The sequence below is a fragment of the Oryzias latipes genome, chromosome 17, assembly GCF_053564925.1.
Source record: "Oryzias latipes strain Hd-rR chromosome 17, Olatipes_Hd-rR_3.1".
Classification (NCBI taxonomy): domain Eukaryota; kingdom Metazoa; phylum Chordata; class Actinopteri; order Beloniformes; family Adrianichthyidae; genus Oryzias; species Oryzias latipes.
In genome coordinates, this window is record NC_136253.1 from 12,315,807 (window position 1) to 12,343,107 (window position 27,301).

The following is a 27,301-nucleotide window of genomic DNA, read 5'->3' on the forward strand; positions in this document are numbered from 1 at the left end:
CGGTTTTCATACACGAGAAGCCAATCTTTCCTCTTTTTGCTGGAAATATGTGAAATTAAACAGATTGTTTTCATTGCTGCTGTGTGTTTACTCTTTGGTCCAGAGTTTGCCAAGTCAGATAAAGTCACAAGGGCCTTTTCACACCAAATGAACTGTACTGCACTTGAACACATTTGAACCCCAAAACAGGTCAGTTTAGCTGCTGGGATTGTTCTTTTCTGTCATCTGGTTCAGGACAGGATAGGAAGAACAAGGCACTGAGCTCTATAATGTTTTCTTCACGCATTCTGCAACTGTTAGCAAAACATTTCTACTATTACTGCTCCGTTTCATTAGGTTGAAGCAACCTCTTTTAAGACTGCAAAGACCCTTCATCATTTGCTGACTTCTTCTTCTGAATTTTCAGACGTTGTTTTCAGAGTATTTAGTTGTTGTTGTTTTTTTAGCTCACATTTATTCTAAAAAAAAAAAGAATGAAATGTTCATTCATTTAATTAATGTGCAATTCAAACAAAGATTTAGCAATAGGTTAGGTTTGTTTTCATGTTATTTATATTTGGGAAATAAAACCTCTATTGATTTATCAAACTATCATTTGGAACATTTAAATTAGAAATGTTCAAAGTAGATCTGTCTCACAAACAGATCAGGGGATGAACTGAAAAAGCCAAAGAATTTGGAAAGACTTTGTTTACAGTTACAGAAGTTTACAGATTCATTTTTCTCATTAAAAACACTTTAGATCCCCAGTGAAACTAAATCTACTCCAGGGTTTCACCAACCTGCTACCTGCTTTCTGTTACCCTTCTTAAACACACCTGATTTAGCTCAGCATCACTCCTTGAAGGAGGCTGGATCATGACAGTCATTAGAGGCAGATTTGTTTAAGCAGAAAAAGAAGATCCTGGATGGGTGGCCCTAAGGACTGCAGTTCAGGAACAATGATCTACTGGAAGCATGACCCCAGAAGACAGTGCAGCAGGTTATCATCAAAAGCTGTTAACATAGGCGTTTCATTGGAGGGGTCACTAGAACACGAGTTGCAGAGAGAAGTGTGAAACCCGGCTTTAGTCTGCCCCGTCACATTACTGCAGCAAATGATTCTGGTAGAGTTATTTTCATATGTAGTCTTGTTTTCTGTAATATTACAGTCAGTGCATTAGATAGTCCTGCCAGTTTCCTAGTGTCAACCCCATAAAGCTTTTTTACAGTTTTTTTTCCAATTGAAAACACACAATCTTGCAAACTAGGCTGGTTTCATCAAAACACTTCACATAATTCACAGAACCACATAAAAAAAAAATCTTCTCTGGTCAACTGAAAGCGACAAGTTTACACTCAAATCTAAATAACAAATTTAGGAAATGAGTTATTTTTGCTTTATAGTTTGTGCAGCATGTTACATTCCTGACAGGCAGGTGTCACTAAAAGACAAGAAAACAAGGCGGCAAAGAGCCGATGATGGTTTTAACTGTTGCAGTCTCAGGAGGAGGCATGCCACTGACTCACAGCTTCATCAGTATTCCTCTTCCTCTCTGAGTGAGCCGCAGCTCATTTCCCTAACAGGAGGTGTCACTTTTTTAAAAGGAGGGGGGGGGGGGTCATTTGGAAAACAGTCTTTTTCAAAGCTTGAAAAGTTATTACATTCTCTGAAAACTGACTGGCGGGCAGAGCGATTGGATCACACACGCAAATGCACACACACACGCACAAACACACACACACTCACAAGCTCACCCAGAGACAAACAAACACGCACCTAAACATACACAAATAGATACACACACAGACAAACCCAAAAACATCAAGACATACACTTGAATCCACACATTTAAAACAAGAACTAACTTACAAACACACAAGACAAAGATACACTAAAAAAAAAAAAACACACAACACACCTAAATACACAAAGCACACACAGGCACACACGTACATGCAGACACACACAAAAACTCAAACACTTAAACACACAAAAAACACTTCAACACACAAAGCACACACAGACACAAACACCCCCCACACAAAAATGCTCACCTAAACACAAACATAAACACACACACAAACAAACGGACATACACAGGCACAGAACCAAACACACAAAGGACAAAAACAGACACAAACAGACACTCTTGAACACACAAAGTACACACAAACAAACCAAGACACCAACACACGCACACAAAACAAAGAAACACATAACACACAAGCACACAAATAAATACACAACACACACACACAACTAAGCAAACACAAAAAGATAGACAAGCAAAATAAAAAAAAACTTGAACACACAAAGCTTGCATACAGAAGCTAGGATACACACAACACAAACACACACATGAACACACAAGGTACACGTTCACAAAAAACAGACACATAGGCACACGCAGACACAGATTTACACGAACACAGATACAAAAAATAACACACAGGTGCACAAAATAGAGTTTTAATTGTTGAAATTTGATTCGGTGTCTCAGTGATATTTCAACAATTTGTAAAAAGTTACGGTATTTTGTCAGTTCAATAATAGAAGAATTTCAGGAACCCAAACTTGACAAAACAAAAACGTAAACTTTTCTAGGATTGACACAGGAAGAAGTGGCGGAGGGCAGCTGAGGCTGATTAACAATCACAAAGCAGAGTTGATTAGTAACACAAATCTGGTGTGATCTTTAGGTAAGAAGAAACCTGGAAACAGGATATGGACCTGAGCAGATGGCAAACATAAAGAGAAACAAAAAAAATGCCACCAATAGATTCCATGTGAGCAGTAAATGTCTTGGATCTCGAACTTTTACAGCTCTCCAAGAAATAAAAAAAATGCAGGACACTTCACTATTGCATTTCAAAGGTAGTTTTCTTTTCCCTACTATCATGTTTCTAAAACATAGTCAACAAGTAAATAAGGACTTTTTTTGTGCTTACACTGTTCTTACATATGGTGAGTACCGCAAGAGACACATTACCTCAACATGTAAATAGCCAGTAGATACTGTGTAAAAACCCAGTGGTACTAAATAAATACCCAGTATGAACTAAATAGTAGGGGAGAGTGGGGTAAGTTGTGCCAAGTAATAATAATAATAATAATAATTGATACTTTATTTATCCCACAATGGGGAAATTCTTCTCCGCATTTGACCCATCCCCTGGGGGAGTGGTGAGCTGCAGCCTAACCACGCTCGGGAGGCAGTAGCGTTATGAAAACTTGCCTAAGGACATCTCTGGGTGATGTTAAATGCTCGCCATTGATATAGAATTGACCCAGAACCATTGTTTATCCTCCTCTGGGAATTGAACCCTGGATTCCTGCATGGTAGCCTCTCGCCTTACCAACTGAGCTACCCAGCCGAAACAGTGCCACCCCACCAATTAAAAAAAAACACAGAAGATTTGACCACACAATTTTTGAAGAGGCATCCTTTTCACTCATCGTCCAAAGAAGGGAGAGAGGTATTTTGAGAGAAAAGCATTTTTTGGTTCAAAAAGCAATTTTTTGCCCTAAAAAGTAAAAATTCTATACCTGAGGTTTTTTTATTGCTATGTTGGAACAATTATAGATACATTTGAAAGCAGTTCACACATGTTCTAGTGCTTTATTAAGCTACATCACAAGTTTATGGAGTTAGCATGTAGCTATAGCTTAAAACAGCAGGGGAGGGCATTTAAAAAAAATGGTGGGCTTGGGGTAAGTTGTGCCTAAAGGTTTGTGCCACTGGCACAACTGAAGAATGTCGAATTGCTTTAAGTATCTTTATTAAACCCCCCACAACACTTAGTTATACATTCACATGGGAAGAAAGGTTAATGTTTTCCCGCAGCATTACTAAAAAAATGTTTTTGAAACTCTAAATAAACAATAAAGCAATTAATTAAATACATGTTCTACTGATATTATCCTGCTTACATACAGTATTATCATTTGTGAGATTTAGATCTGTTGTACGTCAAATATAAATGGCACAATCTACCCCAGTGTATTTTCTCAAATGGCACAACTTACTTCAAGTTGTGCCACAGAAAAACGTCTTTGCTAAAGCAAAATTTCTCCAAAAGTTTATTTGCGATCCAAAGTGATTGTCTCCATGGGATGCACAAGATCCTACACTATGTATACATAGTTTACTTGGGGCCATTACAGAAGTTCCCTTGCTTTAGAGGCACTTTAGGTACAAATTGGCACTGCTACCCCGCTGTCCCATACCACATAAATACCCAGTAGGTACATCAAAAGTACCATGAAATTACCACTTAAATAGCCAGAGAAGTAGCATACCTTAAATAAAAGCGATACCTAGCATTCGGCAGGTGGCATTTCTGTCCCTCTGAAATGATTTGTCCATTTGTGGCACTGGAATGCTTAAGGTCAAGGTTAGGGGGTGCAACCTTAAACATTTAAATTATGTGGAAACTTTGCAGCTGCACTAGACTATAAATGATGGTGTAAAAAACTGGACAAAACTGCTGTACATGTACATCATTTGCAGGATGCTAATGCCCAAGTAGGCTACTGACATCACAAGTTAACTAGCTTGCAATCAGTTTAGCAAAGATGGTAGATAACAGATCATTAACAGTTGTAAAAATGTTTGTTATTTGCACTAAAGCTTCACAATAGACTTAGCTTATTTAAGAAATAGCTTTTTAACCGTCTTTGCTGAGGCTGCAGGTGATCAGGAGTGTTTTGGTTTTCTGCTGTCATTAACTCATCTGGAAAAGCTGACAGTGAATTTGCTGCCGATACTCTGAACTCACACTGAGACACTGAAAAACCCATTTTCACATCATTTTTCACACGAAGAACAAACACCAGCTGCTTTAGCGCTGAGGTGAGCGGATTTTTCAGAAACTCACCTGGGATGTTGGGTGTCACTAAGTTTGTCTTTTTCAGCTCCACTGACTTCACTGCAAAGTGTCTGTAGGACTTTGCTGATGCGGATCTCTGAAGTTTTGCTTGTTTTTGTGGTTGTGTTGCTGTCACAGCAGACAAAAGAGAAACACAAGTTTTCACAGGAGACACTTCGAGTCCAGCCCTTTTTCATAAATCAAGTGACACAAAAACACAAAAAAGAGAGTTGTGGATGAAGTGCAGCTCTCCACCTTCTGGTCTGCTTGTATAAATCCAGCCTGTAAAAGAACAGGTTTGACAAGTCAATTTCAGGGAAATTGAAAAAAAAAAAGCTTCTCTGAAGGTTATTCAGGTGTTTCTGACTCAGTGGAAGAGTTCCCAGACTGAGGCAGAAAATGAAAATGTTTTAATGGAGCTCTTCTTCTCTTGTCTGTGCTTCACCTAAGGCACTACAGCAGATTTCTTCAGTTGCACACAGCTAATGCATAGCAAACAGACGAGGCGAGAGCAATCACTGCAGTGCATCTCTGTGTCCTTCTCTCTGTCTTTTGCTCTGAAGTGCTGAAATAAATCAAAATGATGGTTTTTGGCGTTGGTGCAGCTCAGGAGCAGAAATGCTACAGAGACGCAGCACTTTCATGTGGCTCAGAGTCACAGATTCGCCCCAGAGAAGAGGAATTAATTAATGTCATTTTGCTCCGCTTTCCTTTGATATTTTGCTTCTGTTGCTACCCAGAGCTCAGGTGCTCTCCAAGGTCTTTGCAGACTCTCGTGGTGGAGCTTGGACCGAGAGAGGGACAAGTTTCATTTGTTTGTCATCATAATCACGCTCAGCAGTCACTTGAACACCCTGCAGCCTTTTAAAACTGTGGTCCCAGCATCGTCGCTGCACCACATGTCTGCTCAATGAGTCATCCAGAGATCAAAGTAGGCTGCATCCCTCCCAGCACTTCTCATGGAAGGATGCTTTCTTTACCTACATTTTCACCCGCATTTAACGTCATGACAAGACCTGAGCGTCAATGGATTAATGAGGAACCTTGAAGTTTAACTAGGCTGAAATGCTGCATTTGCACAACCAAGAGATTTCAGGGTTTCATCTGTTTCCATTAATATCCTGGAAGTCATTTGAGAACCACTCTAATGAAAATCCTGTTTTTTGGGGAGATTTTAGCATATTCTTGTGGCATTCTCCTGATGATGAAGGACATATATTAAGAAACTTACGCTCCACATTACATTTCATCATGTGTTTTTTATTCCTTTTTTTTTTCTTTTTCTTTTACTTGTTCTGTCCAACAACTGTGCAAACAGATGAGCGCTGAAGGCCTTTTGTGTTGGACAGGTTTTATTATTACAAAAAGAGGTTATATATCTTCGGATAGCCAGAGTGTACATTTGTATAAACCCCTTTTTGTTTTTTTATTACATTTTATTTATTTGTCACATTTAGTGTGTGTGGGGAGGGAGAGGGGAAAAGTGTGAAGGAGGGGTTGAAGAGGAAAAAAGGAAGAGAGGGGGAGAGAGTGGGGGATACAAGAGCCAATTTGAATAAGGAACAAGTTCCTTCCCCCCTCCTCCCATATCACCCCTAATGCCCTCCCCACTCTACAGTGGGAAGGTGAGCCCCTGCGGGTCATGGCGAGCCAGCCCCCAGGTCTGTCACCACCCATGCACTTTCGCACACACAATTGTGTGTGTTTTTTTATTCCAATCGGGATTCAGGAGCAGACAAAAAAATGCTGTTGGAAAAAATCTTCTGATAAGAGGTTGACCACCCTACATCTGGCTGAAAACTGTACAGCTGGATAGCCCCAAATTGAAGTCCCTGAGTGGTCACATTCTAACTTGATTTAACTCTCAACACGCGTTCAATGGATGAGCGTTTTAAAAATGACTGTAGGAACCTGCGTGGCGTAGTGACGCGTGAATGTGAGAGTTTTGAATGCTGAAGCCTGAAACAGAAAAGTGGTCATTTGAACGCGCATTGCTGAGGGCTGTGTGAACGTAGCCAAAGTCTTTCAAGGCACTGATCTGTGAAGTTGTTCCGGATTTGAATATTTTAAGTACATTTTATCTGGGGGTTCAAATAATTCCCTGGACCTCCAGTTGCCAAAAAGAATCCTTGCAGGAGTTGCCATGAAAGTTGCCTACTGTTGATTTGACTTTGTATACAATTAAGAGAACCAATGGTGACGTCAGTGTAACTGAAAAAAATCAGAAATGTACTTGTTCTTTGGCTTGTCTCATTAAAAGATTCAATTCACTTCAATTTTATTTGTATAGCCCAAATTCACAACAACAGTCGTCTCGATGGGCTTCGTATAGGTAATTGAAAAAGTAAAACAAACAAAAAAAGATCAGTTTAAAGAAAAAGGGGTCTGGGTTCTCAAGGATTAATTTCTCCATAACCCTTTATGTGTTGCTGGATAGACCCTTTTTTCTAAAAACAGGAGATTCCAGTTCAAATGAGAAATGAGGAGAAACCTCTTGCCTTCCAGTTGAACCACATTTAAAGAAAGAAGAGTCTAGTCAGTTAACCAAGCTGTTACTGAACTTTCAGAACATTTCTCAACTTAGATTTAAATTTACTGTAATATCAATAATAATTAAAGCCGCAAGCGACGTTGCATGGCCCGCAGGCGCTACCCGCCCCGTCCACCCCCTCTACACACCACCGCCGTGCCATCGCTGCCCACCTCTACGCAGCACCGCCGTCCTCACTGCCCACCTTTGATCAAGGCTAGTCAAAGATGCATTTGTTAATTATGCTAAAAATGCTAGTTATGCTAATGTGGCTAAAAGCTCTAGCATTGCAATAAGCATCATCAACTCACTCAGAAAAACACATTGCTCCATTGGTAAGAGCTACATGTGATAAGTTGATAAAAAATCAACTTTTCTCAAAATGGCGGCTTTTCTGTTGATTTTATCTCCATCGCAATCATTTTACGTTTTGGTCGGCTGGAGATAACTAACAGATTGACATCAGTTTCAGACAAATCGGAAAAAGTAAATGTTTGATGTCCTTGGCAACCAGTAGCGGTTTTAGGCACGGGCCATACGGGCGATCGCCCGGGGCGGAAAAATGACGGAGGGGCGGCGCCAGCGGCTCAGCTCTTGTAAAATACTTTATGAATCACTATTGGTTTACTTATATCACAGAGTTTGTAACAGCCTGAAACCTGGCGGCGCCCCCGCCCCGCAGCTGCGCTCTCTCCTGTCTCAGTGCTTGATGAAAAAATAAAAATAAAAATTGCGCCGCCATGTAGCGAATTGGCGCCCCTGGGTGCAGCTGCACGCGCTCCTTCTGGAAATGTATGACGAACGGGGGGGGGGGCTGCGGGTATAAAAAAGGTATAAAAAAATCATGCTTTTTTGGTTATTTTTGTGTGAAATGCCCAAATAAAAAATGGGAAAACAAAAAAAATTCTTCACTTAGATGACAGTTGGTTTAGTCGACAGACTTGATACCTATGTCAGGACATTTATGCTAAATGCAAAAACATCTGAAATATGGAGTAAAAAGGTCAAAGCTGGTGCCCAATTTAGAAAGAAAAGAGAAGAAGAGGAGAAAAGAGACAAAGAAAAGGGTATTATCACATAGCTAGATGCACGTTTTCTAAATTCGAATGCTACCTGCCCTACAACAACAACAACGTTGCAGAGGAAAAATCTCTTGTTTGGTCTATCATGACCAAAACTGAAGTAGGCCCAAATATTGCAAATAACGTCATTTTTAAGATATTTATTCTTAAATGTTTGCTCTGCCTTAACTTGTAACATTAGTTATGATTCGTGTGTCTGTCTGCTCTGCTGTAACACAAAGTTTTTGTTGTGTTTTATTGTTGTATATTAGTTCATAATGTTAAATAAGCTGTGATGGTAGCATGCTGCTGCTGCTGCTGATGCTGCTGCTGCTGCTGCTGCTGCTGCTGCTGTAGCTATAGCTGCTGCTGCTGCTGCTGATGCTGCTGCTGCTGCTGCTGCTGTAGCTATAGCTGCTGCTGCTGATGCTGCTGCTGCTGCTGTAGCTATAGCTGCTGCTGCTGCTGCTGCTGCTGCTGCTGTAGCTATAGCTGCTGCTGCTGCTGCTGATGCTGCTGCTGCTGCTGCTGCTGCTGTAGCTATAGCTGCTGCTGCTGATGCTGCTGCTGCTGCTGCTGTAGCTATAGCTGCTGCTGCTGATGCTGCTGCTGCTGCTGCTGCTGTAGCTATAGCTGCTGCTGCTGATGCTGCTGCTGCTGCTGCTGCTGTAGCTATAGCTGCTGCTGCTGATGCTGCTGCTGCTGCTGCTGCTGCTGCTGCTGCTGCTGATGCTGCTGATGCTGCTGCTGCTGCTGCTGCTGCTGCTGCTGCTGCTGATGCTGCTGCTGCTGCTGCTGCTGCTGCTGCTGCTGATGCTGCTGCTGCTGCTGCTGCTGCTGCTGCTGATGCTGCTGATGCTGCTGCTGCTGCTGTTAGCTTTTCAAAACTCCAGTTGATCAAGTCATACCTGAGATCACCAATGTCTCAGGAGCAACTCACTAACCTGCTGTTGTTAGTATCAATCATTCAGGGGGGGAGCAGATTTCATATGATGACGTTATTGACAAGCTTGCATCAGGAAGGCCACAAAGGTTAGGTTTTAGTTAGTGTTTTCTGTTCTTAGTGCTGCAGTCACATTTATTCTAGTGTATTATTTGTGTGATTTGTAGTTTATAATATTTATTTCAGATTATTTGTGTTTATTAAATATTTCCTAACTGTATTTTCAGTTACAATAAATGGACAAAGTGACTCTATTGGGGGGGGGGGGGGGCAGAGGAGGGTCTCGCCCGGGGAGTAATTCAGGGTAGAACCGCCACTGTTGGCAACAGAGGTTTTTTGCTAACTACGCCCACATTCCTTAATCGATCTTGTTGTATGTTACATCGTTTTGTTCAGCGTGGGCCAGAGAATCTCATATCTCATTCCAATAAAAAATGTGCGAGCTAACTAAGATCGCAACGGTTGCGAATGTGCCAAGGAAACGCCGTTCAAAATCTACAACTTCTAATTCCAACATTTTGTCCAAAGTACCTTGCTATGGATGCCTGAGCAGTTATATGATCGCTATAAATCCCTAGGACGAGTTTTCCTTTGTATCTGGTGCTAAAGGTGCCTTTTTTTCAAAATGCAAGATGGCGGTCTTTTCCCAAGGTCAAAGGTCAACAACAGTTCTGTGGTGTTTGTAGACTGTATCTGGCAGCAAGTGTGTGCTATTTCGAGAAAATTGCTCAAACAAAAGACAAAACACAAAAATCGGCAATTCTCAGAGTTCGCCAAGGCGAAGGTCGTGTGGCCGTCCCATAATGATTTCAAAACTCTCTTGGGACATCCCCATCACGTGTATTTGGGTTTCATAAATGTATTTTGAAATAATTTTCTTTCGGCCCCATACGTTATTTTCCACCCATTAACTTTTTTTACGGTATCACTCGCCGTGATGGTAAATGGCGTATACTTACATAGCGCTTTCTACCCTCTTTCGAAGGCCCAAAGCACTTTACAGTCACAGTCACAGTCCCATTCACCCATGTACACACACATTCACACACTGATGGCGGCTCCGCTGCCAAACGCTGGCGCCAACCTCCCACCAGAGGCAAGGTGGGGTTCAGTGTTTTGCCCGAGGACACTTCGACACATGGGCGTGCAAGGCGGGTATCGAACCTGCAATCTAACGATCATGGGTCAACCGCCCTACCGCTACCCCACGGCCACCCACATGATGTCTGTGATGTCATCGTCTTCGGGGGGTGATGTTGACTTTGTGGAAAATTTATTTTCAATTTATCCTAGGTGTGTACATTATGGGGACTTTTCAAGTATGGGTCAAATTTTCGCTGAAAGGCGCCGAAATCTTTGCAACTGCAAAAAACAATGAGGTCCTTGCAGTCAATGACTGCTGCTGCGGGCAATAATTATGCTTGGAGGGAATTTATACAAACTTCATTTTTTCAGTAAATTTACTTCAGTTGTCTTATTTTTATTGGCAGGTTACAAATCTTCAGGTCAACAATGAGTGGGTATGTTCCAACCGCTGTGAAGTTTGTTTTTCGTCTTTTTGTAAAGTTTTGAAAAGTTTAGGTGATGTTACATTTGGTGAAGATGGGACCACAGAGCTGAAAGAAAAACCTAAAAACTCAACCCAGAACAGCTCAATCAGCCTTACTTCTCATATGAAGCTCTTAATTTGACATTCAATTCCTGTTTCTACCTCACTGGTACATCATAAAATGTACTTTTATCGTTTTGAATGTTTCCCAGCTTTCTCAACGGGGTTCCTGTCCATTGTAAGCTGTTCACCGGTCACATTGCCTGTCCTTTGACTCAGACTAACATTACCAAACCATTTCCAAACCATTTCAATAAGGAATTGGGTCCATTTGTTTTTTCAAACAACTGTAAGACTCCATGGATTCCATGTGATTGAATACTTCATACCTATGGACTTTAAAATAGATTCAATCAGAATAAAACTAATATGAGTTTTTTTTTATTAAGAAAAACAAAAACCCTGATATTTTCTTTCATTACTCATCTGTCTTCTCAGCAGTTTAACCCTTGTGCTATCTTAGATGACCCCACCCTTACATTGACGTGTTCTCCTTTCCATGACAAAGGTGGATAAAGGTGGAAAGATTTCATGTTATCCATGGACACCAGTGAAGATCACAAATCATTGAAGAAAAAAGGTTCAGAGCACTGTCTAGTGCAGAGGTGGGCACTGAGGGCTGCATTCCTGCATGTTTTCCAGCATACCCTGCTCTGGCATGTTCTAATTGGCTGGACACACCTGAACCAGGTAATCAGCCATGAGTAGGGCAAGATTATTGGCTGGACACACCTGAACCAGGTAATCAGCCATGAGTAGGGCAAGACTATCTGGAAATCATGCAGACACACCGGCCCTCGAGGCCTGGAATTGCCCACCCCTGGTCTAGTGGGTCTAGATGACCCAACTCCCAACGTTAAAGAGCCTAGAGTAGCATAAGGGTTAAAAAAATCAATCCATCTGAAAAATGATCATGAAAGATGATTCCAATTTGCAGTGAACTAACTGTCTTTGAAAACCACCAAGAACAGAGAGTTATTTCCCGGTTCTGCACAGTTTCAGTTGTTTTTTTGGTTTATCATATAGCAAACAGTTTCCATTTCTTTCATAGGATTTACTCCACAGCAGCAGAGAGGATCTCTGATTTTTGGGGAAACCTGAAACACACCCAACACGCAATTTTTTTGGACGTTTCAGGACATATATCTATGTATCTATCCGTAAAGCATTTATATTCTGCTTTGGATTCAGCTGTGGCTCCATTTGTATGTCTTTAATGAACACACACAATTTACTGCAATCCCATCTAAAAATCAGAGAAATTTGCTTTATTTTTTCCTGAACATAGGTAAAGATCAGAGATCATAAAGCATTGCAATTGGCATTGTCCCTGGCATACAGGGATTTCTTTATGTTCTTTAAATATTGTGATGTTGTATATTGTGCATTTAAATTTAAGACTGTCCAAAGACTGCAGGTTTTTGATCAAAATGTACCTAATATGCACAACTTTTTAGCTAAAAAAGAAATGATTCTCTTTACATGCCACAGAAAACAACAAAAAAAGTTGATGTATTTTGGAGTCTAGATACTTATATATTTTTTATTTTTGATTTTTAGTAATTTTACTTATAAAAAAAAACAAAACGTTGAGAGTACAGCCTAAAACAAACAGTGATTGTCTTCTGACTGAGACTTTGAAAAATTAATGCAAAATTAGAAACAAAATTGAAACAAAAACAACAGAAAAGAAAGAATAAATCAAATTTTATTAATTCACTGGAGTAAATTCACACACTATTAGCAGTGCAGAAACATCAATTTGGAAGGAAATGAGGTTGAAGTTACACTGGAGGTATTTTTCAGAATAAGACACGTCACTGATGTTTCAAGACAAACAAGAAAGCAGATCTTTTATTGGACACATTTAAAGCGTTTTATGGTTGTTGTGCTGAAAATTTTAAAATCTGGGATTGTGAGGAAAGAGGAGGTCCGACTAATAAACATTTACCCTTCAACTAACTTTCTTTCTCCAAAATTAGACAAAAGCTGATGAAGCCATTAAACATGAGAGCTCAGACTGACCTAAATCCACCATGTTCCTTCTGTGAGTGTTATTTACCCACTCAGGTGTTAAGGCAGCAGTGAGAAAAACATTTAATAAAGATATATGCTGTGTCCGAATTCCTTCACTACTCACTACATAGTGAATATACAATTCCAAAATCAAGTGCCCTAGAAATTTCCCAGAAGTCTCTGCGAAAAACCAGTGTGCATCGATGCTCATGAGATTGGCAAATATAGACCACAATGCATTATGTCTGAACAATTCTTTTCAAGAAAATGTACTTTATTGTATAATTTTGATAAACCTTCAATGTTTTTATCTTCAGAAGATAGTAGATTAATGAATGATTGTCGCAAAACGCTGATATCAATTAGATTTTAACCTTGTGAAATCAATGATGCCATATTCGAAAGACAAGTAGAGGGCATTGTGTCCAAATTGCTTTTAAAATCAATGGCACTACATAGCCCCGCACTATATATTTTTTAGTAGTTAGGGATTAGGGCGGGAATTTGGACATAGCCATAGTTTAAAGACCCCCTCCAATAAAAATGATGTTTTTAGGGTTTTTAATATATTATTGTGGCATTATTCTGATAATTGAGGACATAAGGTGTAATGAAAATTGCATTCATGAGCATTTTTTTAATTCAAATTGTTGTGAATCAGGAGCAGATGAAAACTATTTTGTTAGAAAAAGATTCGAATTCATCACGCAGAAAATACACGGGGCAGGCGTCAAGCTCCCCACTCCGCTCCATTCTGATGCATTCACTTGTAGACGACTAGATCCATGTACGTCTTTGTTTTCCTCGTCTGAGCTGACATCTGGCTCAATCCTGTAAGGCTGGATAGCTCCGATATTGCTCATCATTTTTGTTGCACCGCTAATATTGGTCGGAGGTGTGAGGGGCTGAAAGCTAGTGAGAAAGTTTAAATTTAGAAGGATGATGGGAAATGAGGGAAGACTTACTCTGTGTCAAGAGTCCCGTCCACTACTCTGTTGTAAATTTCTAATGGACAACTGCCGCTCTGTAGAAACTATGTCCTAGACAGCAACACAGGTGTTTTGATTTAGGCTAAAAATGACAATCAGTAAAATAAAGACCACTGGGAGCGTGTTTACAATAGATCAAGGAGATAATAGGAGTGGGACTTTAAGGAGTGTAAACATCAAAGCAAACACTTGAAGCAACATGCCGCACGTGGGTTTGAACGCTGCTGCAGAAACCAGTCCGATGAAGACTTCTCTCAACGACCCACTGAAGCTCGTTTCATCTAACCGGTTTACTCGGAGCCACAGATGAGAGTCTCACACAAATGTCCGCATCCTTTTGCTTTCATCTTAACCTGTTAACGATCTGGACTCACAGACGGATAATCTTGATCATCTCAATCTCGGAACCTCTCACTTTTCTGTTTAAAAACAACATACGATGGCCTAACTGTTCAGATTATAAAAATAATCTGGTAATATTTTGACTCTTGCAATCTCACTCCTTCATCTCCATCATCCATCACAGACCTTCTTCCTTCAAAGTCCCACTACCTCCTTAGTCAGGTTTCCGGTTTAGTTATTTCCTCAGTTCTCCCTCTTGTATCCTGGTGGCGCCGGCCTCCTCCACTGGCCCCTCCCTCTTGGTTTCTAGGGCAACCTCTGTGTATGGTACCCCACCTGTGGCCTCCTCTTCGTTGGCCTTGACGTCACCCTCAGCCTCTGCACCCTCTTGCCCCTCAGCGACGGCTCGTTCCTTCTTCAACTTGATGCGAAAAGTCTCTTTCGTCGGAGCCTTCTTGGCGATGTTCTCTTTGAGCCGCTCGCCAGACTGCTTGAGCCGCTCGCCGGCCTGGTGCATCCTCTCCCGGCGCTCCGGCGGCATGACCTTCTCGCCCAGGTTGTGGAACCTGGTTCCCAGGTTGTCTTTCCTTTTGGTCATATTCTCCTTGGAGAAAGCGGCCTTTAGGGTCTCCGTGCTCTTCACCATTGATTTCTTGATGCGAGCCGCTCGTGAGGGGTCGGCCTCCTCCACGCTCAGGTACTCCTCATCCGAGGAGAGGTCGGCGGGGAGGTCATATGCGTCCGGCTCAATGTCCAGACTCTCCAGGGTGGGGCCTTTAGGAGTTTTGGTAACGGCCACTGATGGGATCTCCGTCTCTCCCTGAAATGACACAAGGAGCAAAATCTGTCAACGTCAAAACACCTGAACACTCTTGACGACCATCAGGGGTTTAAAAAATAGCATGAAGAAAAGAAGAACAACACAACATCTCCTTTATGTTCCAATAATTCTTGAAATAATGTAAATAAAGAGAAACTATGACAGAATGCAGAGAGAAATACAGAAACTGTTTAAGAACATTTTGTACGTATGCTTTATTCGTGTATTTTCCCTTATTCTGGGGTTGAAAGAGCTGCTTTTATCCCTATTCTATTCTATTCTATTCTATTCAATACAAAATAAACTACTTCAAAATTTGATTTACAACATGCTTTAAAAATCAGTTTTTGTGTTGAAACTCGTTATTAGGTTCAAAATGTCAACATTTTAGCGAGTTTTGTTTATATTCTGTTGATCTAAAACTTAAACATTGTGACACTTGTCCAGAGTTAAATCTAAATCACTATTGGCACAAATTACTTTTAAGAAAACAAAACAACAAACAAAAGAATAGGCAAGGCAAGGCAAGTTTATTTGTATAGCACAATTCCTACACAAAGTAATTCAAGGTGCTTCACAAAACAGAAAATGCATTAAAATCACAATACATCATAGAAATAATCAACAAATTTACTTTAAAACAAAAGAAAATAAATAAATAAATAAATAATTAAATTTGAAAATTGATTTAAAAATAAAGGAAGGAAAGGAAAGAAAAGTGCAGATAAGACCTTTCAGTCATATACACGGCTAAACAGAAATGTTTTATGTCTAGATTTGAACATGAGCACAGAAGAGGCCTGTCTTACGACTTCAGGGAGGCTGTTCCAGATTTTAGCTGCAGAATATTGAAACGCTGATTCCCCTTGTTTAGTTCTGACTCTGGGAATCAACAGGAGGCCGGCCCCTGAGGTCCTCAGAGTACGAGATGGTTCATATGGCACTAACATGTCAGAGATGTACTTTGGTGCGCGGCCATGGAGAGACTTGTACACAAGCAGAGCTGCTTTGAAGTCTATTCTTTCAGGTACAGGGAGCCAGTGCAGAGACCTGAGCACAGGACTAATGTGATCATACTTCCTGGTTCTGGTCAAGACTCGAGCAGCAGCATTCTGGATGTACTGAAGCTGTTTTACAGCTCGTTTTGAGAGGCCGGTGAGCAGGCCGTTACAGTAGTCTAACCTACTGGAGACAAATGCATGAATAAGTATCTCCAGGTCTGGCTTTGACACTATGTTTTTGATTTTGGCAATGTTTTTCAGGTGGTAAAATGCCGCTGATGTTACTGACTTGATATGGCTGTTAAAGTTTAGGTCAGAGTCCATGATTACCCCTAAATTTCTGACTTGATTTGAGGGTTTCAGAGACAGAGAATGAAGGTAGCTGCTGACACTTTCTCTTTGTTTCTGTGGGCCAAAAATAATAACTTCGGTCTGGTTTGAGTTTAGCTGGAGAAAGTTGTTCTGCATCCACGCACAGATCTGTTGGAGGCAGTGGTTGAGAGAATCCACCGGCCCATATTCACCTGTTGTCAGTGACACATATATCTGAGTATCATCTGCATAGTTGTGATAAGTTATGTTATTACTGCGTATTAACTGCCCTAGTGGCAGCATGTAGAGGTTGAACAGAAGGGGTCCCAGGATCGATCCCTGGGGCACACCACAATTCAAGCCCATGTAGTCTGAGACACAACTCCCAATTTCAACAAAATATTTCATGTCTTCTAGATAAGACTTGAGCCAACTTAGGGCAGATCCAGAGATGCCAACCCAGTCTTGGAGTCTGTGCAAAAGGATCCCATGATCAACAGTATCAAAGGCAGCGCTCAGGTCTAGCAGCATTAAGACAGTGACTTTGCCATCATCAGTGTTCAGGCGGATGTCATTGGTTACCTTGATAAGAGCAGTTTCTGTGCTATGATGGGGTCTAAAACCTGACTGGAAAACATCAAAAGAATACTTTGGACTGGCAACATATTCAGATTGTTTTTCCTGCAAGATAAAAATAAACTAATTAACAACTAATTAAAAGGGTTGGTTATTAATTTAAGATTATTTAAGTCATAGTTGACTCATTTTCATGTCATATGTGTATCCTGCATGTTTTTAAAACATTGATTTAAAAAAAACAAACATTGTTATTTTTATAATTATTATTTTTATTATTGAAGCTCGGAAACTTCCAGACAATTTAAGGACAGTCTTTAGAGTTTATAAGTCCTGGTTGTGACACTTAACAATTCTAAAATCAGCGCCGTGGTGAATACTGGTGTGATCAGTGACTTTAGCAGGACACTGATGCACTTGTACCCTCTTTTATTATAACCTCTAACTTTGAAAGTCCCTCTCAATCAAACACCAGTTAGAAACCTTAAACTCACATCTGCTCTCTCGTGCAATCATTCAGATAAATCCCTGTGCTGCAAATCCAACTCATAGAAACATGATGCTCCTCTGAGACAAGTCTGACTTGCAGTCCCACCCCCCTTTCCCATCGTCATCAGATCCAGTTCTTCTATTTTTATCAATGAGGAGTAACCGAAGCTGAATCGGAGAGGAAACTGCTGGCAGGAACTGCACCTGCAACTCAAGACCTGCAGTAATAATAACCTGGCCATATGGTGAGGGGTGAGGGGGGCGCGGGGGGAAGCTGGTCCCGGTTGGATCGGTGGCTCTGGTGTTTCTAACAGCAGCTAAAATAATCCCACAAAAGTGTATGCAGGTACAGTCTCGACATGTGTAATCCTTTAATCCTTCCCTTTCTTCCTTTTTTCCCCTCTAAACTCAGTGTTCATCAGCAGAACATCCATGTTTGTCATGGATGACAACAACTTGACGTCCTCCCGTCTGCTCCACCTGCTGTCCCCCACAGGTGACTTTGGATGTGAGAGGAATTTAATATTGTTAAGCTGCAGCCACCTGCAGTCATCACACTCATTAATCAGTGAAAAGTCGTCAGATCGAGTCCGAGCGCGCAGGAAGAAACAATAATTACACAAAATGTGGGTCAAAGCAAGTATTAATAACCTGAGTGGTGCTGAAAGTGGGTGGGGGGCTGCCAGGACGGTTAGAAGATGGGGGGGGGGGGGGGGTGAAAGCGCTGAAGTGTGCAGAGAAACAATGTAAGGCATAAAGAAAACAAAAATTAAGTCTGCAAAAACCTTATCTTGAAGAACTTTTCTCCAGCTTTTAGTCAAATCAGCATATTGTATTTGTTGAAACACTTCCTTATTGGCTAACATTTAAATGAGAAACTTTTTTTTAACATTTAGAAATGAGGTAAATCCAGCGATTTTCCGAGCCTGTTGAATACTTTCAGGGGTCACAGGGTTGCTGGAGCCAACCAGCTACTGTTGGATGAGGGAGGAATACACCCTGAACAGGCCGCCAGTCTGTCCCAGGGCCACACACACTTAGAGACACCAATTAACCTATGTGAAGCTTGCTTTTGGACTGTAGGAGAAAACCGGAGTGCCTGGAGAAAAAACCCATGAATGCATAAGAAGAACATGTAAAGTCCACGCAACCTCCCAGTTGGGATTTGAACCAGATGGAAAGCAAGAGCGCCAACCACAGATCCACCTCCAGCCATTTAGTAAGCAAAATAATGTCACCATTTAACCCTTGTGCTATCGTAGGCACTTTACCATTGGGAGTTGCGTCATCTAGACCCACTAGACAGTAGTCTGAACCTTTTTTCTTCAGTGATTTGTGATCTTCACTGGTGTCCATGGATTACATGAAATCTTTCCACCTTTATCCACCTTTGTCATGGTAGGAATAACATGCATATTTAAGGGTGGGGTAATAGGATAGCACAAGGGTTAATTCATTTCAAAGACACAAAAGATTACTGAGAGACAGAGTTGGCACTGTTTTGTTTGTGTGAATAGACAACTCTGGGACAGCTCACTTCAGTGTGAATGCAGATGGACTGTCCATGGACCAAAGGGTGGAACTAAAGTGAGCTTTTAATTATTATGAGGAAAAAAACAAACAGGTCACAGAAAGAATCCGAATATACAATTTTGTTGCACTTTTACTTGTGTGACAATAAAAGCAAATCAATTCAACAATACTATGAACGATGAACACAACGAACACAACATATCTTCGAAAAATAACAAATGGGATAAAGAAGACAAAAAAGGAACTCTCTTTTAAGTCTATCATTTAATCATCATTAAAACATCTTAGATTAAAATTGTCTAAAGATGAAAATCAAAAAATGTAAATCTCTGCACTGCAAAACTTACCTTAAAAATCTGAAATAGTATAAAGAACAACCATAAAAACAAAAGACTAATACATTTCCTCAGCTGTCTCATGTGCTCACTGAGTTATTGCAGTCTTGAAATTAAACATTCATGTTTATGGCTGATTTACTGGATGACAAATAGGGGAAACCGTCAGCTTTGAATTTGTGTTGGGTGTACTACTGCATAAATTCTGCAATCACTCAAAGATGCGCTGTTAATGCGAGCTCAGCCTTCTGAACATGCTGTTACCATGCTGCTGTCATTGGCTGGGTGACCTTTTTAATTGCATTTTCCTGCAGGCGCTTCATTTCATGAGCTGTCACTGCTCATCTCCTCTGTGACACACAGCAGAAACATCACAAACTCACACTCATTAGCTTCCCTAAAATTAAACCTCGTCCTCTAATGTCCGGCGTCCTGAACAACAGCCGAGGCGGAACGGCCCTGGGCGCCGGCCGGCAGCCATTTATCTTTGTCTTATTACTGCCGGCCACCATCATTCAGCCGGCAGCTCCGCCTTTTCCCCCAACAAAGACTTGCTTAAACGTCTGAAGCTGAAGCTCTATATTAGGAGACGAACGGAGGCCTTAGAATAACTGACAGCGCATCCGTCACCAAGAAACCGGACACTGCGAGGGTCTGTCCTGCAGGCGGCACCGACCTGAGCCGGGCGCAGCATGATCTCCTGCACTGCTGAGGTTCACAGACGGGAAACCTTCATCCAGAGCATTTATTCATGTTTTAACCCTGTGAAGCACAAAGACAGCCTCCACAGCTGATCTGATGGATCTGCTCTGATCCAACTGAAGGTTCGGCATCTTCAAAAGCCTGGAGCGTGGAGGTGAAAGATGGGAAAGATTGACAATGTATGAGGCTAAAGAAAGGAACAATGATACCTGGACATCGCCGTCAGCAGATGACTGCATAATTAAAGTACGGTATTTGACAGTCAATGAACGCATCTGTCCAGCATTTCAAGATCTAGGAAATACATAAAAAACCTGCTTTTTGTAAAGCAACACTGATGCTTCAGGGATATTTATCTATCTACCAATTCAATATTGACCCTAAATACGGGAGACTTGTTTCATTTACACCAGAGAAAGACACATTTTTAACATAGCTCGAGCTATAACAGTGGCATGTGAGACAAAGGAGATGACTGCACTGAAGGCATACAAAAAAAACTCTAAGAAAATTCACCTTAACTGCAGCAATATGGCAAAATATATTAATATATATATAAGTCTGTCTTATTCTGATCACATTTTAATGAGTTGCTGTGTCTCATCGTTGTGGTGTTATGGTGTTGTTTAAGAGAATTCCAGTAGGGAAACTACAGGGTTGTTTTTAATATGACCTAGAAAAGCATGTATGAAGCGTTTTCAGCAGTGTTAAAATAAATGTTCTAACAAATAAACAAACTCTTCTTCTGTTTGATAAAACGACAATCGTTGCTTTACATTTGTCCACGGCTCATTGGTTCCTTCATTTCTACTCTGTTTACATCACGTGACGAACCAGCTACGATGGCCTCTTTGGTCCAGTTGTTCCACTCAGAGGACGGATTGTATTCAGACTGGGAAATCTCAGTGAAAACCAAAGCTCAGTCCAATTGGAAACAAACTGAGACCACCTTGAAAGATGTGTCAGATCTGTCTGACTGTCTGTTTCAGACAGAAAATTTGTTCTGGATTATCGTGGGAAAGAAACTCTGGTTCACTTAAACTGTCCAGTCAGAATACACCCTAAAACTGGTAACTCTAAAGCAGTGGGGAGACCAGGAGATGGGGACCTGGACTTGAGACTCAGACTTAAGTTTCACATGCTGAGACCTAAAGCTATGTACATCGGGCATTTCAAGAAGTTCAAGATGTTCAAGAATGCGCTAAACACAAGTTCAGGAACACGTATTTAGCCCATGGTGTTCACACTGGACAAGCAGAGGGTGCTGTTTACTAGCAAATGTCCACCACCTACTGTTGGAAGAGGCTTGGTGTGAAATACCAAAGCGATGCAGATCTCCCGATTTGGGCTTGAAACGGTCCGGTTCATTGCCAGCGTCCTTGCATTGGTGGATATGGAGTAGCATCATGTCAGGAGAGTGAACTTAGTTTATTTTCATTGAAAAAACAAACGCGGATATCGACAGGTTTGTCGCCATGTTTGGATTCACCAGATTAACAAAGTCTAAACTTTACTACTAATCTGAGTCCCTGATTGTTCAACAGAGTTCAACCTAGTTTAACTTTCAGCGCACACTTAATGGCCACATGTTTGTAGGGAGAGCCCCAAAAAAGGTAATAAAAACCTTTTCGTTGGAATGGCCAGCTTGAACGCTGTGGAGGGCGGTGTGAACGTAGCTTGAGTCTTGAACTAAAAGACTTGAGACTTTTTTTTTTAATTAAGTGCAAAAACTTCATATTTAGGGCCCGAGCACGGAGTGCAAGGACCCTATTGTATCTGTTAGGTTTATTAGGGCCCGAGCACGGAGTGCAAGGACCCTATTGTATCTGTTAGGTTTATTATTATTATTTTTCTTCCGCCGGAAGAATCGCATTTTTGAGGCCTTTAACATACCCCAAAACTCACCAAATTTGGCACACACATCAGGAGTCGCGAAAAATTTCATATTTTATGAGAAATTGGCATGGGCGCGCAAAAACGGCTCGACAGCGCCACCTACAATGACTTTTGTCCCGACGCCCCGCATACGCTTTAACGTACAAGCTTGATTTTTTCAGGGCATGTTCATCAGATGGAAACCTACAAAAAAGTCTGTAGGTACCAAGCTGTCAGTTGCACAGGAAGTCTGCTATATTGATGTCAATATGTCATTTTTGCTCTATTTTGGACATTTGCAGGCCTCCTTCTAGAACGAACTCCTCCTAGAGATTTGAGAGTAATGACTCCAAACTTTGGTTTTGTAAAATAAACACATGTCCGATGTTAAATTGCGAAGCTTTTAAGTTTTTACGGTTGTTTGTGACCGTGGCGGCGCGTAGAAATTCAACGTTGTTTCGAAAACACGCCATGAAAAGAAAAATGGCCATTACTCAGCCATGCATAATCCAATCTGATCCAAAATTGATGTGCATGATTGTAGTCTGACTCTGAACACATCTGCAGTGAAAAAATCTGGAAAAAGTGTAGCGCCACCTGCTGGCAAGAGGAAATGACATGTTTTACTTGGAGCATCACTACTCCGAGTAGGATGAGCCGACACACCTGAAAATGACGTCCACCTGTTGAAAAGCCATTGAAGTTTACTCTGACAAAAAACCATAACTTTCAATGCGGGGGTGTGGTCGTGACAGAGCGGCAAAGTTGGGCATCTCGCTATGCACACAAAAGTTGCTCTCACGTGCACATTCCTTGTCCAATCTCACTGAAATTCAATGGATATGATGAAGCTTCTATTCTGAACCCATGGATATGACAATCTTGGACGAGCTCTATAGCGCCACCTAGTTATTGCATTGGGCACATTCTGCCCTGTATTTTCTCTTTGCTTTGTCCGATGTGCATGAAATTAAAACTGGAGATACTCAGAAGGGTCCTCTCTCATCATGTAAAGTTTCATGGGTGTACACCTGACGGTGCCTGCGTAACAGGAAGTGGTCGATTATGTGCACCCAAATAATAGAAATTTATTATAAATCAGCCGTTTGTCTCAGGAAGCTGAGATTTCAGAATTAGATGCCTTTAATAACCTCCAGCTTTGATATGTAACACTATAGGGTCTACGAGAAACTTCATCACTTGATTTTTTTAATGAAATTTTGGACTGAACAAAGATTTTTAGCATAAATTCTGTTTAGGTTATCAGCACCAAGAATTCAACTTTCATAGGCATTTATGTGCTACTGCTTCCTAAAAAAATTCAGAATGATTGAAGTTACAGGTGACATCTTAGAGAGCATTACATCCAAAAAGGTCCGAAAACGTCTTTTTAGGCAAAACTACAAACACCTATTTTTTTTCATAACTTAATCATCATATATCAACACCATTTATTTTTTTAAATGTAGGGATCTGTGTTTGCTGCCTTCCATATTTTTTTCAGAAGTCCAGGTGAAACAGATGATTTTAAAAAAATCCTGATTCATCCCAAAACCTGTGCTTTTTCCGTCTGGACTCCAAACAAGTGTGTTTTAAAATTACTTATGCTTCAAATATCCACACCAAGTTTCACACGCATATAGCTGAACATGTCTAAATGCTTCTTGAATATTCTTTACAGATATAAAATGAACTGGTCAACTGTAGGATGTCATTTCCTCTTACATGCTTAAGTCTTTTCCTCATGCTGCAGCCTGCTCCTCAATCATCCCTGTTGCTGGAGTCAAATTTCACCCCCCCCCCCACACACACACACACCAGCTGCCAGTTCATATGCTAACTAACCCAGAAGTGAGGTGACAAGAGTTTAGACACAAGAGGGAGGGCAGACTGCTTTTTCATTTGTTTTGTATGTCTTTCATAGATTTTTATGAATAATCATTGCTTTTCTAGTCATGTAAAATGCAATTAACCTAATATTTTATCTTTTTTTTTTACAAACAAAACATATGAATGTGCTCCAAAACAAAACCCAACTCTCAGTACAGTTCTACAGATGTAACATAAGACTTAGACAGTAAATGTCTCTTTTATCCTTTTTTAATCAATGCTGCAACTTCTTTTCCTTAATATAAATCCAATGAAATTAAACTACAAAACCAAAAAACACAACGTATAGCAAATTTCTCTAAATAAATTATGTGTATATACAATATGTAGCACTTTTAAACAAAATAATAACAAATCCTTCCAATACAAGCACAGAAAAATGGAACACAAAATTTAAAACCCACATTTGAAATGGCAATTTTAAAAAGATAATTTTTTCAGCCTGCTAAAAGTGCACAATTGTAAAAGCTCTTTTATATAGACAACTGTTTGGTTGCTTAGAGCTCTAAATATAAAAACAATGCCTTTATGGACGTGGCACGGATGGCACGGATGTTCAGCAGGGTAAACCCCAGGAAAGCGGCGGGACCTGATGGAGTTCCCGGAAAGGTTCTGCGGGCCTGCGCCGATCAACTCTCCCAGGTCTTCACAAAAATCTTCAACCTGTCGCTAGCTCAGGCTTTCATCCCTGCTTGCCTGAAGTCATCCACTATCATCCCGATACCCAAAAAGTCCTCATCCACAGCCTTCCTCACGGACTTCCGCCCAGTTGCACTCACTGCTGTCATCACAAAGTGTCTGGAGCGGCTGCTCCTGGGACACATCAAAGACTCCCTCCCTCCAATCTTCGTCCCCCACCAGTTTGCTTACAAAGCAAACAGATCAACGGATGATGCCATTTCCATCACCCTCCACACTGCGCTGAGCCACCTGGAACACAGAGACACCTACGCCAGGATGCTCTTTGTGGACTATAGCTCAGCCTTTAACACAATCATTCCTGACATTCTGGTCAACAAACTGTCTGAACTAGGACTCCACCCACTCACCTGCTCGTGGATCAAGGACTTCCTGACAAACAGACCACAGACAGTCAAACTTGACCCCCACCTCTCCTCCACCCGGACGCTGAGCACAGGCTCCACACAGGGATGTGTGCTGAGTCCTCTGCTGTATACACTGTACACAGCAGACTGCAGACCAGCCCACACCAGCAACACCGTGGTGAAGTTTGCAGACGACACTACTGTGGTGGGGCTGATCTCTGGGAACGACGAGACGGCCTACAGAGACGAAGTCCTGAAACTCTCAAGGTGGTGTCAGGCTAATAACCTCATCCTGAACACCACCAAGACCAAGGAGATCATCCTGGACTTCAGAAAAAACAGAACAGATCCACCCCCACTCTACATCGATGGAAACTGTGTGGAGAGGGTCCACAGCTTCACCCTCCTGGGCACCACCATCTCTGCTGACCTCACATGGTCTAACAACACCATGACTGTCATCAGGAAGGCCCAGCAACGCCTGCACTTCCTGAGAAAACTTAGGAGGAACGACGTCAGCCAGGAGCTGCTGGTAACGTTCTACCGCTCAACCATTGAGAGCATTCTGTCCTATGGCATCACAGTGTGGTTTTCCCACTGCACTGAAGCAGAACGGCAGAGTCTCCAGAGAGTGGTAAAGACAGCGCAGAGGATCATCGGCTGCCCCCTCCCCTCACTGAAGGACATTTACCAGTCTCGCTGCCTCAGCAGAGTGACTAGCATCACCACTAACTCCACCCATTCTGCTTTCCCTCTGTTTGAACTGCTGCCCTCTGGAAGGAGGTACAGGTCCATCAGAACCAGGACAAACAGACTAAGAAACAGCTTTTTTCCACAGGCAATTATCATACGGAATGCACATACGTCCACCAACCACACCTCACTCTAATTTTACTACAATGCGTGCAATATCCTGACTGTCTAACCGGGTCACTGTGCAATAACTTGATATTTATTAAGCTGTGCTCACAGCAACTCATGTAATTCCATTCTATTTTATTCACAAATATTTAATATTTAACAGTTTCTGTCCATATTGTTCATTTTTTGTTAAGAGTTGTAAATACAGTATTTCTTTTTCTATTCTATTTTTATTTTTATTTTATGTAACTCCTTCACTCCAAGGCTGCTGCAATTTCATTGTATCCCCATGTACAATGACAATAAACGATTCTGATTCTGATTATATCACTTAGACACAGATGGAGAACCATATCAACTGGATTGGTAACAGCAACAACCACCGACCAAGCCGGCAAGCCCTGGCAGAAAAGATCCCCACAAGAAACACTGCAGGCTGTTCCATAAAAAATATAGTTTTACCATTGCCTTGCAGATCACAGTTGAAGTGGTTTAGTTTTCCTAAAAAAATTCAGAATGATTGAAGTTACAGGTGAACTTTTAGACAACATTTGATCCAAAAAGGTCCGAAAACGTCTTTTTAGGCAAAACTGCAAACACCTATTTTTTTGCATAACTTATCTTTCAAATATCAGCACAAAAAAATTAAAAACGGTAGGGATCTGTGTTTGCTGCCTTCCATATTTTTTTCAGACTTAAAAGTGTAACAGATGATTTATAAAAAATCCTTTTTCATCCAAAAACCTGTGTTAAATCTGTCTAGACTTAGTATTAAAAACTCTCCAAGATGAATGTGCCTGACTCCACCTGCAGGTGGATCACAGACTTCCTGACGGACAGACAGCAGTATGTGAGGCTGGGGAAGCTCGTCTCAGATACTCGGACCACAAGCACCGGATCCCCCCAGGGCTGTGTCCTTTCACCCCTGTTACTCTCCCTGTACACAAACAGCTGCACAGCTGGTCACCTGTCTGTCAAACTCCTGAAGTTTGCTGACGACACCACACTCATCGGCCTCATCTCTGACGGAGATGAGTCGGCCTACAGGAGTGAAATAGCCAGGCTGGTGTCATAGTGCAGCGCTAACAACCTGGAGCTTAATGCTCTGAAGACAGTGGAGATGACAGTGGACTTCAGGAAGGCCCCAGCCCCCCTCCCCCCTGTCATCCTCTGTGACTCCCCGGTGACCTCTGTGGAGTCCTTCTGCTTCCTGGGAACCATCATCAGCCAGGACCTCAAGTGGGAGCAGAACATCAGCTCCATCACTAAGAAGGTCCAGCAGAGGATGTACTTCCTGAGGCAGCTGAAGAAGTTTCACCTCCCTGAAAAGATGTTGGTAGACTTTTACACCGCCATCATCGAATCCACCCTCACGTCCTCCATCACAGTCTGGTTCGCTGCGGCCACGGCCAGAGACAAGGCCAAGCTGCAACGCGTCATCCACTCAGCAGAGAAGGTGATCGGCTGCCACCTCCCGTCTCTCCAGGAGCTGCACATCTCCAGGACCTGGAGGCGGGCAG

General features: G+C 41.5%; 1 protein-coding gene across 2 annotated transcripts in view; it reads right to left on the reverse strand.

The window, feature by feature from the left end:
* Positions 1-12,684: 12,684 nt before the first annotated feature.
* The window catches only part of cavin4a (caveolae associated protein 4a), a 31,712-nt gene continuing 17,095 nt past the window's right edge, over positions 12,685-27,301 (reverse strand). For both annotated transcript variants that reach the window (XM_011486221.3, XM_078934435.1), the window contains exon 3: positions 12,685-15,161. In XM_011486221.3, the coding sequence (XP_011484523.1) occupies positions 14,577-15,161 (585 nt within the window). In that variant the 3' untranslated portion in view covers positions 12,685-14,576. The remainder of the gene's footprint in view (positions 15,162-27,301) is intronic.